Genomic DNA, 18,240 nt, shown 5'->3' with positions numbered 1-18,240 from the left:
AAGAGATATAGAGAAGAGATACGCAGTAATCAAAAAGGAAACATTAGCAGCCATATGGGCATGTGGGAAATTTGCTGACTACATCTTAGGTCTTCACATTATGATTGAAACAGATCATGAACCTTTAGTCACACAATTGAATTCAAAAGAGCTTGCAGTGATGTCATCAAGAGTTCAGAGGTTTAAATTAAGATTGATACTCATACAATATATGTTCAAGGGAAACAACAGAACACAGCAGATGCATTGTCATGCATTGAAGCAGAGAATCCAGAAAAATGCAATATTGAATTTGTGAAAGAAATCAAGAAGTTTACTATAATGACAATCCATACATTACCGACAATTACACATAGATTGAGTGAAATCAAAGAGGTTCAAAAATCAGACGAGCAATGTAAGCAGATCAGTGAATTTTGCATTAGAGGATGGCCAACATACATACCACATAGTCCTTGAGACCATATTTCAAGCAGAGAGCATATCTGACAGTGATCGATAATTTACTGGTATACAATAATAGAATAGTAATGCCAAGAGCATTGAGACTTGAAATCTTACAACGCCTACATCAAGGTCATTTAGGTATTATCAAGCGCAGAACCGGAGCATGGTATTCGGTTTGGTGGCCAGGTCTGTTGATGTCATTGGAAGAAATTATATCCAGATGTATCACATATACAAGTCACAGAGCAAGGACATTATCAGATCTTCAACAGGAGAACAGGTTTGGACCAGAGATCAATTGAGATTTGGAGAAATCACCACATCCAAGATCTTACATTGTCCAGATGGAACAGGGCACAATAAGAAAAAATAGAAGAGCTTTGATCGCAATTGAGCAACAGAGTGAAAATCAGGCAGCAGAGAAGTCCAAATCATCAGAAATGAAAGAATAGAAGCAGGTGATCCCAAACCATTTACTGGTTTGAATTCACTTCAACAGCGTCTGGAGGACAAACAGCAGAATGAGAAGGCCTTATTCCCTACTAACAAGGAGAGAATGAGTTACTGTAGACTAGTGAAGGCACCACAATGCTTATCAGTGTAAGGGAAGGTGAGAATCTCAAAAAAACGAAGGCAGGAGAGAGAAGAGAGAATGAGAAGAGAGGAACAAGAGAACATGGAGGAAGAAAGATATGACATCTACCCAAGAGAACAAAAAGATGTTACATTTCCTATGAGACTGAAACACTGAAATGTTCAGGAGGAAGCATTGGGGTTCCAGGAACATTAGGGAACATTGAAGTCTGAACAGAGACTTGGGGGAAGATGTAGTTTAATGGATTAAGTTAGACTAAGTCCCATAAAGGGTTAACTGTACTAGTCTGTGATGTCATTGAAGTAAGTGACATATACTCACATGATGTGAGACTCTGGGAAAGCCTAAAGTGAAAGTAAAAGGAGAGCAAGCATGGTCAGAAGCTTGTAAGGTTGTTCTCCATAATCTGTAAATATGTTAAAAATACATGTTAAGGGTGTTTATAGCTAGCAGTCTCCAGGAATCTTTGAAACTACTCCAACACAATAATATATTTGCATTGGCCACTTCGGTCTCCACCTCGGGTATGTTGCCGGAGGGGACAGACCAGACACCAGCCTGTCCCCAACTCCCTACCATGAAAACATCAATTTCTGCTAGTCAGAAGGTGAGATCATATGAACATACAGATTAGGAGCAGGAGGCCACTCAGCCCCTTGAGCCTGCTCCACCATTCAATAAGATCATGGCTGATCTGAATGTAACCTTAAGCCCACATTCCTGCCTATGCTCGATAACCTTTCATCCCCTTGTTAATCAAGGATCTATCTAACTCTGCCTTAAAAATACTTAAAGACTCTGCTTCCACTGCCTTTTGAGGAAGAGCTCCAAAGACTCACAACCCTCAGAAAAAAAATTCTCCTCATCTCTGTCTTACATGAACAACCACTTATTTTTAAACAGTGACCCTTAGCTCTAGATTCTCCCAAAGAAGAAACATCTCCTCCACATCCACTCTGTCAAGACCGCTCAGGATCTTAAAGGTCTCAATTAAGTCAGCTTTTACTCTTCTAAATTCCAGTGGATACAAGCCTAACCTGTCCAGCCTTTCCTCATAAGACAACCCACCCATTCCTGGTATTAGTCCGGTAAACCTTCTATGAACGACTTCTAACGCATTTACATCTTTCTTTAAGTAAGATGATCAGTACTCTACATAATGCTCCAGATGGGGTCTCACCAATGGCCTGAACAACTGAAGCATAACCTCCCTACTTTTGTAATCAACTCTCCTCACAATAAATGATAACATTCTATTAGCTTTTCTAATTATCTGCTGTACCTGCATACTAACCCTTGTGATTCATGCACTCAGACACCCAGATACCTCTGAATCTCAGAGCTCTGCAATCTCTCACCATTTAAATAATAAGCTTCTTTTTTATTCTTCTTGCCAAAATGAACAATTTCATAACTGCCCTCATTATATTCCATTTGCCAGATCTTTGCCCACTCACTTAACCTTTCTAATCCACTTTGCAGCCTCCTTACATCCTCTTCACAATTTACTTTCCTACCTATCTTTGACTCATCAGCAAATTTAAAAACCAATCCTTCAGTCCATTCATCCAATTCATTTATATAAATTGTTGAAGTTGAGGCCTCAGCACTGATCCTTGTGGCACACCACTCGTCACATCCTGCCAACCAAAAAAAGACCCATTTTTGCCAACTCTCAGCTTCCTGTTAGCTAGGCAATCTTTTATCCATGCCAATATGTTACCCCCTACACCATGAGCTTTCATTTTCCACGATAATCTTTGATGCAACATTTTATCAAATGCTTTCTGGAAATCTATGTACAGTACATCCACTGGTCCCCTTTATCCACAGCACACATGACTCCTTCAAAGAACTCCAATAAATTGGTTAAACATTATTTCCCTTTCACAAAACCATGTTGACTTTGCCCAAATGCCTTGAATTTTTCTAAGTGCCTTGGATTAACATCTTTAATAATAGCTTCTAACATTTTCCCTATGACAGACGTTAGGCTAACTGACATGTAACTTCTTGCTTTCCGTCTCCATCCCTTTTTGAATGAAGGAGTTATATTTTCTATTTTCCAATCTAATGGGCCCATTCCTGCATCTAGGGAATTTTGGAAATTTTGGATTGCAACATCAGGAAATCTCCCCACTCCCAATTCCTGCCTCCAAAATGAAAATCCGGACCAAATGTACAAAACTGAAGTGTCGAAAAAATTTAAAGCACTTCCATACAAGATACAAAGCTTTACATTGTGAAATGCCCATCCTCCAGAACCTCAAACAATTTATTTTTGCAAAACAATCTGACAGTTGATGGTCTGCATCTGCCCATTTAATTCTAAAGATTTCCTTTCTTTCAGAAATTTGTCTTAAGCCAGTAGGGTCAATCCATAATCTTTTTTTGCTCACAATTTTCGTAGAGTGTACATCATCCCACAATAAACCTTTGTCTACGTAACATTCAATGGGTATGCCACCTTCAGTACTTAAACCTACAGGATGTCACTTAAATTAAATGCAAAACAGAATCCCATATCCACTGTCTCCACAAAAGCTATAGCCAGGGAATTTTTAAGAACACATTATTTTCTTACCTTACGAATGTACCATACAAAACTTTTCATTCTCATCCACAAAAAAATATTCTGAAACCAGCTGCAGCAGAATACCCATCAGCAAGACCAGCATGCACACTAAAAATAATGAGCTTCATGTTCTTTCGGTCACCCAAGGGTGGGAGCTTAGATACACATTTATCCAGATTTAACTCTCTTAATGTTTCACTGGAGAATGAGAGGAGCGACAGAGGGTAAAACAAAGCCCGAAAACAGACCTGTGGAAGATTGACAGGACAGACAGAGGACAAAATAAGGCTCAAGAGCGGAGCTGTGAGAGAGCAAGGGGAGAGTGAGAGGATAAAACAAGGCCGGATGGCAGACCTGTAGGAGAGCAAGATGAAAGACTGAAGATAAAACAAGGCCAGAAAGTGGATCTGTGGGAGAGTGAGAGTAGAGACAGGCGATAAAACAATGCCCAAGAGCAGACCTGGGGGAAAGTGAGAGGAGAGATAGAGGACAAAACAAGGCCAGAGAGCGGACCTGCAGGAGAATGAGTGCAGCAGATCAGGAGCCAGAGCTTCAAAAAAAGTGGCATCACAGAACAGCAATTGTTGGTGAGTATTGCAGTTTTATTTATGCTCTTTAAGCCAGGGAGGTGTATCAAATTCAAGAGCTTAGAATCTGTACCTTACTATTAGATAAACTAATAGATAAACAAATTCATATATAGAGCTAAAATAATTGAACAATAATAGAAGAAGTAAATCATTTAGGCAGGTGTGGCAGGTGGGTGTGCCCTAGCTGCAGCACGTAAGAGTTTCTGGGCAACAATGCATCGTCTGCAGCTCGAGGAACTTCGGCTCAGAGTTGCTGAGCTGGAGTCTGAGCAGCAGACATTGCAGGTCATCAGGGAGTGGAATGTTTACCAGACACTTTGCTCCAGGAGTAGTCACATTTCTTAGGTTAAATAGTACTTTAGAGATAGTCGATGTTAGGGGCAAGATGGTGCAACTGTAAATCAGGCAGGAATGGGGGTCCAGGATAACGTGATGGAGGTGGCTTGGTTCTTTCCTTGTCTTTGTCCAACAGGTATGATGAACTTGCTGCCTATGTGGATGAGAACCAGGTTTATACAGAGATTGGGCAAACTGACCATGGTGCAGAAGGCCATTCCAGTGGTAAGGTTAGGGGGGTGGTGGATGGGAATATGGTGGTGGTAGTGGATTGAATAGACAAGGAATAGGTACTATTTTCTGCAGCCAAGACCGGGAGTTCCAAAGGTGGGGTTGCTTGCCTGGTGCCAGTGTTCAGAAAACACCTTGCAGTAGGATAAGAACTTGGACTGGGAGGGAGAGGATCCAATTGTTGTGGTGCATGTAAGAACCAATGACAAAGGTATAACTAAGATTGAGGTTCAGCAGAGGGAGTTTGAGGAACTGGGTTTTAAACTAATAAACAGAACTTCAAGAGTAGTAATCTCTGGATTACTTTCTGAGCCATGCAAATTTAGCATAGGGTCAAGCAGATTAGAGAACTAAACAATTGACTCAGAGTTGTGCTAGAAGAAAGAGTTTTGATTCATGAATCACTAGCATAAGTACAGGGGAAAGAGGGAGTTGTTCTGTTGGGGTGGGCGCCAATTAAACCGGACTAGGATCAGTGTCCTGACAAATCATATAACTAGGGTTATCAATAGGGCATTGAAGGGTGAAGGGAAATTTTGAAATCTAAAGAGAATGTCAAGGCAATAGAGGAGTTTAGCAATTTTGGTAAAGGCAAGCTGAGTGGGACAGGAAGGGATATAGAGTTTAATGGTAGTAGTGCACCAGTGTATAAGGGCCCTGCAAAGAAAAGTACTTAGAAAAATAAAATTGAAGACACAAGGCATTTGTTACAAGATAGATGAATTAGCAGGATAAAGAGAGATAAATGGGTCTACATTAAATACATGGTTGCAAGGTGCCAAAGGTTGGGAAATAAATATTTCTGGGTATTTAACATTTCAAACAGACAATGGAAAAAGGGGCGTCATCCATAAAGGATGACATAAGCACAGTACTAACAAAGGATCTTGGTTCAGAAGATCAGGAAGTAATATCAGTGTAGATGTACATTAGGAATAACAAGGGTCAGAAAATGCTGGTGGGAGTAGTTTATAGGCCCCTAACAGTAGTTATGCTGTTGGACAGGACATTAAGCAAGAAATAATAGGCGTTTGTAACAAAAGCAGTGTAAGAATCATGCAGGACTTTAGGCTTCATATAGATAAATTAACAAAAGGTAGTCTGGAAGATGAGTTTGTAAAATGTTTTCATGACAGCTTCCTAGAACAATACATCACAGAATCACAGTCCAGAAGAGGCCCTTTGGCTCATCGAGTCTGCACCGACACCTGGTCTACCTATCTAACCCCATTTACCAGCACTTGGCCCATAGCCTTGAATGTTATAATGTGCCAAGTGCTCATCCAAGTACTTTTTAAAGGATGTCAGGCAACCCACCTCCACCACCCTCCCAGGCAGTGTAATCCAGACCGTCACCACCCTCTGGGTAAAAAAGTTTTTCCTCACATCCCCACCTAAACCTCCTGCCCCTTACCTTGAACTTATGCCCCCTTGTGACTGACCCTTCAACTAAGGGGAACAGCTGCTCCCTATCCAGCCTGTCCATGCCCCTCATAATCTTGTACACCTCAATCAGGTCACCCCTCAGTCTTCTCTGCTCCAACAAAAACAACCCAAGTCTTTCCAACCTCTCTTCATAACTTAAATGTTTCATCCCAGGCAACATCCTGGTGAATCTCCTCTGCACCCCCTCCAGTGCAATCACATCCTTCCTATAATGTGGCGACCAGAACTGCACGCAGTACCCCAGCTGTGACCTCACCAAGGTTCTATACAACTCCAACATGACCTCCCTACTTTTGTAATCTATGCCTCGATTGATAAAGGCAAGTATCCCATATGCCTTTTTCACCACCCCACTAACATGCCCCTCTGTCTTCAGAGATCTATGGACGCACACGCCAAGATCCCTTTGTTCCTCAGAACTTCATAGTGCCATGCCGTTCATTGAATACTTCCTTGTCAAATTACTCCTTTCAAAGTGTATCACCTCACACTTTTCAGGGTTAAATTCCATCTGCCACTTATCTACCCATTTGCCCATCCCATCTATAACTTCCTGTAGCCCAAGACACTCAACCTCACTGTTGACCACCCGGCCAATCTTTGTATCATCCGCAAACTTACTAATCCTACCCCCCACATAGTCATCTATGTCGTTTATAAAAAGGACAAATAATAAAGGACCAAGCACAGATCCCTGTGGTACACCACTGGACAATGGCTTCCAGTCACTAAAGCATCCTTCTGTCATCACCCTCTGCCTCCTACAACTAAGCCAATTTTGAATCCACCTTATCAAATTACCCTGTATCCCATGTGCCTTTGCCTTCTTTATAAGTCTCCCATGTGGGACCTTGTCAAAGACTTTGCTGAAATCCATATAAACTACATATCAACTGCACGACCCTCATCTACACACCTGGTCACCTCCTCAAAAAATTCAATCAAATTTGTTAGGGATGACCTCACTCTGAAAGCCATGCTGACTATCCCTGATCAAACCTTGCCTCTCCAAGTGGAGATATAGATACTCTCCTTCCGAAATTTCTCCAATAGTTTCCCAACCACTGACGTGAGACTCACTGGCCTGTAGTTCCCTGGCTTATCTCTACAACTCACTGGCTTGTAGTTCCCTGGCTTATCTCATCATGGAGCCAACTAAGAATAAAGCTAAAACAAAAACAGAATTACCTGGAAAAACTCAGCAGGTCTGGCAGCATCGGTGGAGAAGAAAAGAGTTGACGTTTCAAGTCCTCATGACCCTTCGACAGAACTTGAGTTCGAGTCCAAGAAAGAGTTGAAATATAAGCTGGTTTAAGGTATGTGTGTGTGTGGGGGGGGGGGCGGGGAGAGAGAGAGAGAGAAAGAAAGGAGAGAGAGAGAGAGAGAGAGAGAGAGAGGGAGAGAGCGAGAGAGAGAGAAGTGGAGGGGGTTGGTGTGGTTATAGGGACAAACAAACAGTGATAGAAGCAGATCATCAAAAGATGTCACCAACAATAGAACAAAAGAACACATTTAACACCTATGAGTTCTTTTGTTCTATCGTTGGTGACATCTTTTGATGATTTGCTTCTATCACTGCTTGTTTGTCCCTACAACCGCACCAACCCCCTCCACTTCTCTCTCTCTCTCTCCCCCCCCGCCACCACACACCTTAAACCAGCTTATATTTCAACTCTTTCTTGGACTCGAATTCAAGTTCTGTCGAAGGGTCATGAGGACTCGAAACATCAACTCTTTTCTTCTCCGCTGATGCTGCCAGACCTGCTGAGTTTTTCCAGGTAATTCTGTTTTTGTTTTGGATTTCCAGCATCCGCAGTTTTTTTGTTTTTATCTAAGAATAAAGCTATCTTAGATAGAGTATTGTATAATGAGGCAGTGCTATTTAGTAATCTTACGGTAAAAGATACTCTGGGAAGAAGTAATCATAATACAGCTGAATTCCATATTAAGTTTGAGAACACCTTACTTAAGTCCAAAACAAGAATTTTAATCTTAAACCAAGCAAATTAAAGAAGGGGAAACTGACTAAGGCTAGTGGGTAAATAGATTTAAAGATACAACAGTAAATAAACAGTAGGAAATATTTAAAGAAATAATTCAAAATTTTCAACAAATATGTTCCATTAAAACACAAAACTCAGAGAAAAATTCAACTGTGACTTATTAGGGGAGTTAAGGATAGTATTAAATTAAAAGAGCCCAATAATGTTGGAAAGAATAGTTAAAAGACTGAGGTTTGGGAGAGTTTTTATAAACCAAAAAAAATCAAGAATTTACCATAAGTTGGGGAAAAAAAATAGAACGAGAGTAAACTAGCCAGGAATATAAAAACAGATTGTAAGAATTTTCACAGGTATATAAAGAGGAGAGTAGTTTAAGTATACACTGGTCTCTTAGGGGGCAGAGACAGGAGAAATTAACATGGGAAATGAGGAAATGGCATACACATTGAACAATATATTTTTGTCTTATCTTCACAGAAGACACAAATCACATACCAGAAAGCAAGAGTAACCAATAGGCTAATAAAATTGAAGAAATTAAAGTAATTAATATCAGATGAGGAAGGTAACAGAAAAACCTAAGGAACTAAAAGCCTACAAATCCCAAAGGTGTGTTGCCCCACATTTTAGGGATCTAAAAGAGGTAGCTGGAGAGATTGTGGATGCACTGATTATAATTTTCCAAAATTCTCTAGAATTCTAGAATGACCCTAGTGGATTGTAAGTTAGCAAATGTAAAACCGTTCTTTGCAAAAGCAGGAAGATAGAAAACAGGGAACTACAGGCCCATTAACCTGACAATAATCATTGGGAAAAGACTGGAATCTATTATTAAGGAAGTCTTAACAATGCATTTAGAAGAGCAAAGCAAGATTGGACAGAGACAACATAGTTTTACGAAAGGGAAAGTATGTTTGAGAGAATTTACAGTGTATTAGATTTTTACAAAGAATGTAATCGGTAGAGTAAATAAAGCCGATGCAGTAGATGTAATATACTTGGTCAATTAACCTACACTCATTATAAATGGACAAAAGTGCCAAAAATATTTTTAAGATTACTTTTCCAGCGGTGGAAGAGTCCATTCTATCATCTGTATCACCTAATCACTCTTCAAAACTCCTGGCTATTAGTTTTGCTTTTGTCTTATAAGTCAACTCAACTCAGGAGCTCTGCGACAATGCTGGTTGGCCCTTATCTGGTCCTCTCCAACTTTGTTTTGCTTCACTTCAACAAGTTTATTTACAGCCACCAAAACCTCACAATCAGAGGGGGCGAAAGTGACTGCCACAGTCACCAAGGCAGTATTTGACTAAGTGTGGCATTGAGGAGCAAGCAAAATTGACGTCAATGGGAATCAGGGAGAAAACTCTCCACTGGTTGGAATCATACCTAGCACAAAGCAAGGCATTATGGTTGTTAGTGGCCAATCATCATTCAGTGCCTCAGAGCAGTGCCCTAGGCCCACCCATCTTCAGCTGCTTCATCAATGACTTCCCTCCATCATTAGGTCAGAAACGCAAACATTCACTGATGATTCCAAAGTGTTCAGTATGGGGAGGTGGTTATATAGTGGTAATGTCACTAGACAGGAAACCCAGAGGCCAAGTCTAATGCTCTAGTTGAAATCCCACCACAATTCAGTTAATTAATTTAAAAAATTGAGAACTAAAAACTAGTCCCAGTAATGATGGCTGTGAAACTATCATTGATTGTTTTAAAAACTCATCACTGACGTCCTTTAGCGAAGGAAATCTGCCCTCCTTACCTTGTCTAGCCTACATGACTCCAGACCCAAAGCAATATGGTTGACTCTTAATTGCCTCTGAAGTGGCCTAGCAAGCCAATCAGTTGTACCAAACAAATGCAGAAAAATCACAAAGGAACCACCCGCACCAACCTAGGCATCGGAAACGACAACGGCACACCCAGCCCTATCTTCCCTGCAAAGTCCTCCTTACTAACACCTGGGGCTTGTGCCAAAATTGGGAAAATTATCCCACAGACTAGTCAAGCAAAAGCCTGATATAGTCATACAGAATCATACCTTACTATCAATGTCCCAGAAGCCACCATCACCATCCTTGGGTACGTCCTGTCCCACCGGCAGGATAGACAGTAGAGGTGGTGGCACACTCATATACAATCGGGACAGAGTTGCCCTAGGAGTGTCACCAGTGACTCAGGACCCCTTGAAGTCTCATGTCATCAGGTCAAATATGGACAAGGAACAAGGAAACCTCTTGTACATTATCACCTACCATTCCCCAGCCATCCCCTCTCCACCTCCCCCCCCACCACCCCTCGGTCAGCTGATTTGAAATTGACCTGACAGCCACTTAGGAAACAATACCGCTGGCTGGGGATGGAGAAAGGAGAATGAATCATAACAGATATGGAACTGGATCAATTCATCTTTGGATTACAATTATAGCCAGATCTATACCAAATTTGTTTCCTTTGGTTGAACATTTTCTTCAAAAGTTGTTCCTTCTTACCTTGTCCGTGCTGAGTAGAAGAGGTTGGACACTGATAGTGTCACTGGTTAGGGAGACTGTACTGCTGCTCATACTGCCATTGTTTGGAGAAGCAGAAATGATTGCAAAAGCCACACCAGCACTGCTGATTGGTGTGGAGACCAATGGTGACTCTGCAAAACTTTGTGTTTGGCCAGCTGGTGTCTGCACATGGTTGACAGTGTTGTTGGCAGTAGGAAGAGCAGGACTTGGGTTCTTAATGCTGACTACAGTGGTCTTCTGAAGAGACTGAGGCTGACTGGAAGTCTGGTCACGGCACAGAGTGACTGAGAGGCTGTCCGGAATCAGGGTCTTTGGCCTAACCTGCAGAAAGAGACACAATCATAAAATCCTAAAACAGACTTTTAAAAATTATTTCCTTAAATAACTGATTAAAAATTTCATTGAACTTTACTCAAGTGTTGTCTATTCTTAACAAGTAGCCTAATACCATGAACATTTTATCACATTTTCTGAATACTGGACAGCCAGAAACAATGTTAATTAAGGTAGGTCCTTCACAAAACATAATGCACCAAATATTCCTGCCTCCGGATCATCAGAGGCCAGACGTGTAACTGAAGATGCACGTTGGGAGTCCAATGGAAGTCCCGACCGAACCTACAAAGGAATTGCCTGGGAAGTTTAAACTTCCAATGCGCAATACCCCTGCTCCCCAGGACCCTCCGTGAATGTCTCAGATTCTGAACTAGAGTCGGAGACTTTAGATAGCTCTGCAGTACTTACCCAAATTTTTTTTAAATTATTTTACGGATTGTGGGCATTGCTAGCTAGGCCAGCATTTATTGCCCATCCCTAATTTCCCCTGAGAAGGTGATGGTGAGCTGCCTTCTTGAACCTTTGCAGTCCAGTAGGTGTAGGTACACCCACAGTGCTGTTAGGTAGAGAGTGCCAGGATTTTGACTCAGTGACTGTGAAGGAATGGCAATACTGTTCCAAGGCAGGATAGTGTGTGGTTTGGAGAGGAACTCGCAGGTGTACCCATGTATCTGCTGCTCTTGTCCTTCTTGGTGGTAGAGGTCGTGGGTTTACAGAAGGATCCTTGGTGAGTTGTTGCATTGCACCTTGGTGTTCAGCTACTTGAGTGTTGTTCAACTTGCACTCATGCAGGCAAAGAGAGATGGCGCATACTGCTGCCACTGTGCGTCAGTGGTGGAGGGAGTGAATGTTGAAGGTGGCGGATGGAGTACCAATCAAAACAGGCTGCTTTGTATTTATATGGCTGGTCCAGTTTCAGTTACGCAGGAATGAGACAGATTAATGCCTGGTCTAACTCCTGGGTAAGTACACAACGGAGCCCCCAATCAATCCCCACCCTTCGAATACAACCTTCGATCACCCCTCACAACCACCCCCCAACCCAATTAATCCCTGACCCAACTATCCACTTACTCACCCACCTATTCACCCTGCTAACCGACCTACTCACTCATTCATTCATTCATTCATTAACAATCAAAGACTGCTCCTTTAAACTTACCAAATGGCAGCGAGTGCTGTAAAAAGGGGTGTGTCCTGTCTTATCCCAACTCCACTCAGCTCCAACAGAGTTTTCCAGGGGATGGATGCTGCGCTGTGCATTTCTTTGACAACTGGAAGATCCCAGAAGACATGCACAGCAGTGCTGAATTGGGGGAATCTTTGATGTTTTTGATCTGATCTTCTGTCTGGGCAACTGGTGCAGCACTATCAGTGTACAGGAGTCTCTGATCAGGACATGCCGCACTTTTGCCTTGGCTTTCAATCTTGATAAGTTGAGAAGTTTCCCTTCTGATGGAGTGTGGCTGTAACCTACTATTTCAGCAAGGAAAGCATAGGACAGTAGGGTAGAGAAAAAGATATAGAGTAGGGGCTAAGACACAGCCCGGTTTCACCTCACTCTTAATCCCAAAATTGTCAGAGATGACGCCGTCAAACAGAATAGTGCCATGCCCGTTATCATGGAAGGACTGTAAAAGACTGTGAAGCTTGGGAAGGCTGCTAATTTTCTTAGGTTGGTCCTACTCACAGTGAGATCCACAAAAACAAGGTAGATTGGTGTTTGTCATTGTGCATCTGCCTGCTCTGGAGCCACATTATGCTTCTGGGTATAGATTATGTTGACTTCTCAATGGCATCTCCTTGGGATGACTCTGGTAAAAGCCTTTCCAGTAACGGTGAGGAGTGAGATGCCCTGGTAGCTGTTGGAAACCCCTCGATTGCCTTTGTTCTTATAGTATAAGATGATATTTGCATCATACACATCCTTTGGGGCAGAGTCTTGGCTCCAGCAGAGGAGGGGGGTTGTTGTGAGGTATGGCAGCAGGTGGGGCTTTCCATATTTGAGTAGCTCAGTTGATATTTTACCTTTCCCAGCTGTTTCCTTGCCAGATTCTAAGCATGATAGCAATAATCAAGCAAAGAAGGCTTCCTCTGATTTGGGCATGTGCACAGGATGGAATATGGCCACATCTCAAGGATAAGCTATATGGAGAGGTAGCCTGTGCTGTGAGACCAACAGGGCACCCAAAGCTCCAATCCAAGGATGTTGTCAAAGGGACATGAAAGCCCTCAACAACAATCACAACGAGTGGGAAACTCTAGCTGACGACCAATACAGGTTCTGACACCAGCTGTGGCAGGAATTCACGCCATGATGACCTGTGGTTTCACAAGCTCCAAAGCAGATGCCAGCGCTGCAAACAAGATGGCTGCAGGGATCGTCCCGCACTACCAGTAAGGGACAATTTTATGTGCGGCACGTGTGGCAGACTATGCCTTTCTAGAATCGCTTGTTCAGCCATCAAAAGAAGTGCATCAGATGATCTCATATGACCTCATCAAATTCCGAGGCTGCATTCCCATAATCCCTCACAGATGGAGGGATGCCAACCAAATCACAAAACCAAGCTATGAGTGGTTTTGGGTCAGGGAATACATCAACATGCAAGTAAGCATACCAGATCCAACAACAATTTTAAATTATTCCATAGGAATAGTTTTCTTTATGACTGCACCAATTTAAAGATAGATTAGCTACCTTGTAGGGTCTTGCACAATTTATTTTGACCTCATTTAAATAATAAATATCAATCTATCAATATCTATAATCCCCCCCCAAAAAACTATGCTTTCCTATAACCTTAGGATTTGGCAGTATTGTAATGCATGTCCAACAGGTTGAGGTGCTCTCTAGTACGTAGGTGAAGAGAGTTAGCACGCTAATTTGCTTCTCATTTACAGCCACACTGTCGCATAACAGCACTGCAAAAAGGAGAGCCAAATGCAGAAGTCTCTCCCTATGAGTACACAGCCTCTCCATCAGCAAGTCCTCAGCTGTGCCTCCTAATGGTGATACACAGAAACTGCAGCCCCAGGCTAAATGCTTCAGAGGAAATTGGAGGAGGTATGGCTCCCAACATGCAGTGCGTAGGCTCACCGGTGTGTGGGCATGTTCTGGTGCTCATGTACCAAGCACTCAGCTATGGGTGAACAGCTCCACTGTTTTGTGGATGCCTTGGAATGGTTGAAGGCTAAAGAAGTAAACCCTAGCAAAATAAACTGGAGTGGAACCCAAAGACTATGTCATCCTTCTGCAACTCCTGCAATTAAGCTGGTGCCAAATGTAATGTTATGCATTCCTTTGGACCCAATTGGGAAGGTCAAGAGGGGGGCAGTCCATGGTCTCCATAAATTTTGCCCAGGTTTGTGCCCTGGAGAGGACATTCCAGTTTTGCTGCTACACAGGGGAGAGCAATTATAGTGAAAAGCCCAATTCAATTGGCATAGAGAACAGGTGCTACAGGCTGTCTCCAACAGACTATCATATCTCACTGGTCAGAAACCAGCCGCTTCAAATTGGACAGCCCCTGACTAGAAAGATGCAGACCTGCCATGGTCCACCTGCTTGGAGCTTAGAGTCTCCATCCAACTAGTGTAATGAATCTACTGCACCAGGCAAATAAACAAAACAAAAAGAGAGAATTTGCCAACTCTTTGATTGGAAAGCTGGTACATCAAGACAATGTACACAGGACTGACAGACAACTTGCAGTGGTCAATACCATTCATAAGACAGCTGTGATTAACCTGGAACTTGATAGGCTGAACATTGACATAGCTTCCTGCAAGAGAGAAGGCTTGCCAGGAGTGCATCACTGAAAGAAAAATATTAAAAACATTTACACATTCATCTTGCAAGGGAAGAGTTCTCAGGAAACATGTGCACAGTGTGTAGCTTCATTATAAGGAACTCATGTTCTTGATGATAGAACTGCTGCCCACCCCCAAACTCAAACATGGTTAGTTAATCTCATGAATATCTATGTTCCAACACTGTGCTCCACTAAATGAGGTGAGAGTCCAGTTTTATTAGGAGCGATCAGCAGAATCCCTAAGGCATTACATTCTTACCTTCTAGGGGATTTCAATGCAAGAGTGGGCACAGACCATGAGGATGTACTTCCTGCCTCAGACATAATGGCATGGGAAAGATAAATGAAAATTGAGAGACTACTTGAGCTTTGTTGCTGCCACGAGCTTTATGTAGCTAAACATTTGTTTTCGGACCAAACCATATCACAAGGTGTCCTGGAGACATCCAAGATCAGGGCACACCGGCACCAGCCGGATCTGAACACCACCAGGTGTGACCCTCTCAATAGCATTCTGAATACACGCAGCTATCACAGCACTGACTGGGATGCAGATCATTCCCTGGTGTGGACCAGAGTTAGGATGCAATCGTTCAAGATTTTTTATTCAAAGCAGAAAAGCCATCCCCGTATCAATGTCAGCCATATTGCCTACCCAGATAAGAACTACAGTTCCTCAACCTGACTGAACAGGCACTCTCCCACACACAGTACAGAAGTGATGTGGAACTTACTTCAAGACATCCTGTACAATATCGTGCACACAACATATGGGAAGGAGGAGTGGAAAAAATCTGACTGGCTCAAGCCTAACATCACTGTAATGAAACCTGAAGCAAAGCAATCTGCTCTCATTAATTACTAGAGATCCAAGCGAAAAGGCTCTGAATGCACTAAGAGCTGTTCAAAGTAAAGTCCAACAGATGCTAGATGCTGCACTAATGACTCCTGGTTACAATTTTGCCAGAATATCCAGCTGTCCTTTGACACATGGAATGCTAGGGGAAATGAATTATAGGATCAAAGAGGCAACAGGTCCATCAGCAAAGAAAACAACTCCATTGAAAACAAAGGCTGGTAGGTCATCACCAACTGTAATAAGCATTTGGAGAAATGGGTGGAACACTACCTTCAGTTGTACTGTAGGGAGAACACAATCACTGAGAAAGCTCTAGATGCCATAGATAACCTGCCTGCCCCGGAAGGACTGGATATCAAATCCACCCTGGAAGAGCTTAGCAAAGTTATTCACTTGTTTGTTACCCTGTCAAAACTCCAGTTGATGATGTTTACCATCTGAACTCATCAAGTATGGGAAACTGGCACTCCTGCATGGACTCTTCTATCTCTGCGGAGGGAAAGGGCAGTGTCTTAGGGTGTGCATGATGCAATTACTATGACCCTGTAGAAGAACAAGAGCGACTGCAGCAATTGCAACAACTATCGCAGAATCTCTCTGCTGAGCATCATGGGAAAATATTTGCCTGCATTGCCCTCGTCAGGCTGTAGATTTTGGCTGAATGCATCTTTCCGAATCCCAGTGTGGTTATGGAACTGGAAAATCCATAATCGGCATGATCTTCTCAGGCCAGGAGCTGCAAATGAAATGCTGTGAACAACTGGAGTTTTGACAGGGTAACAAACAAGTGAATAGCTTTGCTAAGCTCTTCCAGGGTGGATTTGATATCCAGTCCTTCCGGAGCAGGCAGGTTACCTATGGCATCTAGAGCTTTCTCAGTGATTGTGTTCTCCCTACAGTACAACTGAAGGTAGTGTTCCACCCATTTCTCCAAATGCTTATTACAATTGTTGATGGCCTACCAGCCTTTGTTTTCAATGGAGTTGTTTTCTTTGCTGATGGACCTGTTGCCTCTTTGATCCTATAATTCATTCCCCCTAGCATTCCATGTGTCACTATATATTGCCTTCATCAATCTCACCAAGGCATTCAACTATGTGAGCTAAGACAATCTATTTAAACTGAAGAAAACTGACTGCCTGCCAAAGTTGCTCAATGTGGCCTCCTCTTCCCATGGTAACATGGCAGCTAAGGTCAGCTATGATGGGGCAATATCAAAATCCATTGAGATCCAGTGGGGTCAAACAGGGTTGAGTTCTGGTGCTGACACACTAGTATTATCTTCTCTTTTCTGCTGTCACATGCCTTCAATTCATTTACAGAGAGTGTCTACTTAGATACCAGAAGCTCTTCAGCCTTGCCCACCTGAGGTTTAAGACAAAAGTGCACCAAATCCACAGCTGGGAGTTGTTCTACACCACTGCTTCTGGGCTAACATTCCGTATTGAGGAATGCCTGCAGTGACAAATGAATGCTCTCTCACGTCAGTAAAAGGAGTTTGGTTTTGCCATCAGCATCAGGGAGACCAATGTCATGGTCCAGGCTGTTGTCATACCATCATCAATCAGCTTGAAAATGCTAGAGGTTGTTGACAGCTTCTCACACTGAGGCTCACCAATCACTAGCGGTCAGTCACTTGGTGCTGAAATCAACACATTCTGCAAAAGCTGCCATTGTTATGTCAAAGCTGAGTAAAATGGTGTGGAACAACAGCAACCTGACTGAGAATGCCAAACTGAGAGCCTACCAAGCCTGTGTCCTCAGTGCACACCTTTGCATTTGTGAGGTCGTGACAACATATACTCAGCAGGAGAAAAAGCTGACCAGATTCCACCTTCTCTGTCTCATACGTATCCTTGGCATTACTTGACAGGACAAAGTCACCAACTCAGGGTCCTGGAGGGTGCTAATTACATCAGCATACACTCATTGCTGAGTCAACAACGGCCGCGCAGGCTTAACCACGTTCACCAGATGGATGATGGCCATATACCCAAAGACCTTCTGTATGATGAACTGGCCACTGGTTAAGACTAGCTAGATGTCCATACCACTGCTACAAGGAAACCTACAAGCAAGATATGAAGATAGGAGACTGTGACCAATGACTGTAACTTCTGGAGGCTGGTGGTTTGGAAAAATTTTGAGAGAGGCAAGAAGAAACAGAAAGTTAGCTGATTAAGAAGAGGCACAAAGAAAACAGGAGGCCAGCGAATCATACATCTTTTCAGCCTGCTGGCTTCATCTTCAAGTACGGTTAATACTGCTATGCCAGAGTGGGGCTCCTTAGCCATGCCAAGACTATGTTTAACGCAGAGTTGACCAACAAGGTGCAAACCATCATCTCAAGAGAGGGAAGGCTGCCAAAGAACGTGTGAAGCATGCATACCATTCCAAGAAGGAAAACCATCCTACAATTCCTTCACTCATCCATAATAGGAAGTTACCAAAATAGTATAATGTGGACACTCATGTTGGAACCATAATA

General features: G+C 42.7%; 1 protein-coding gene across 1 annotated transcript in view; it reads right to left on the bottom strand.

Annotated features, from left to right (window-relative positions):
* phf21b (PHD finger protein 21B) overlaps window positions 1-18,240 on the bottom strand; it is a 249,813-nt gene that overhangs the window by 88,853 nt on the left and 142,720 nt on the right. The window contains exon 7 of the mRNA XM_041215898.1: window positions 10,722-11,063. Coding sequence (XP_041071832.1) covers window positions 10,722-11,063 — 342 coding nt within the window. The remainder of the gene's footprint in view (window positions 1-10,721; window positions 11,064-18,240) is intronic.

Source organism: Carcharodon carcharias, chromosome 21 (assembly GCF_017639515.1).
Source record: "Carcharodon carcharias isolate sCarCar2 chromosome 21, sCarCar2.pri, whole genome shotgun sequence".
NCBI lineage: Eukaryota > Metazoa > Chordata > Chondrichthyes > Lamniformes > Lamnidae > Carcharodon > Carcharodon carcharias.
The sequence above is the reverse complement of the archived record's forward strand: the minus strand, read 5'-3'. Positions and strand labels throughout refer to the sequence as shown.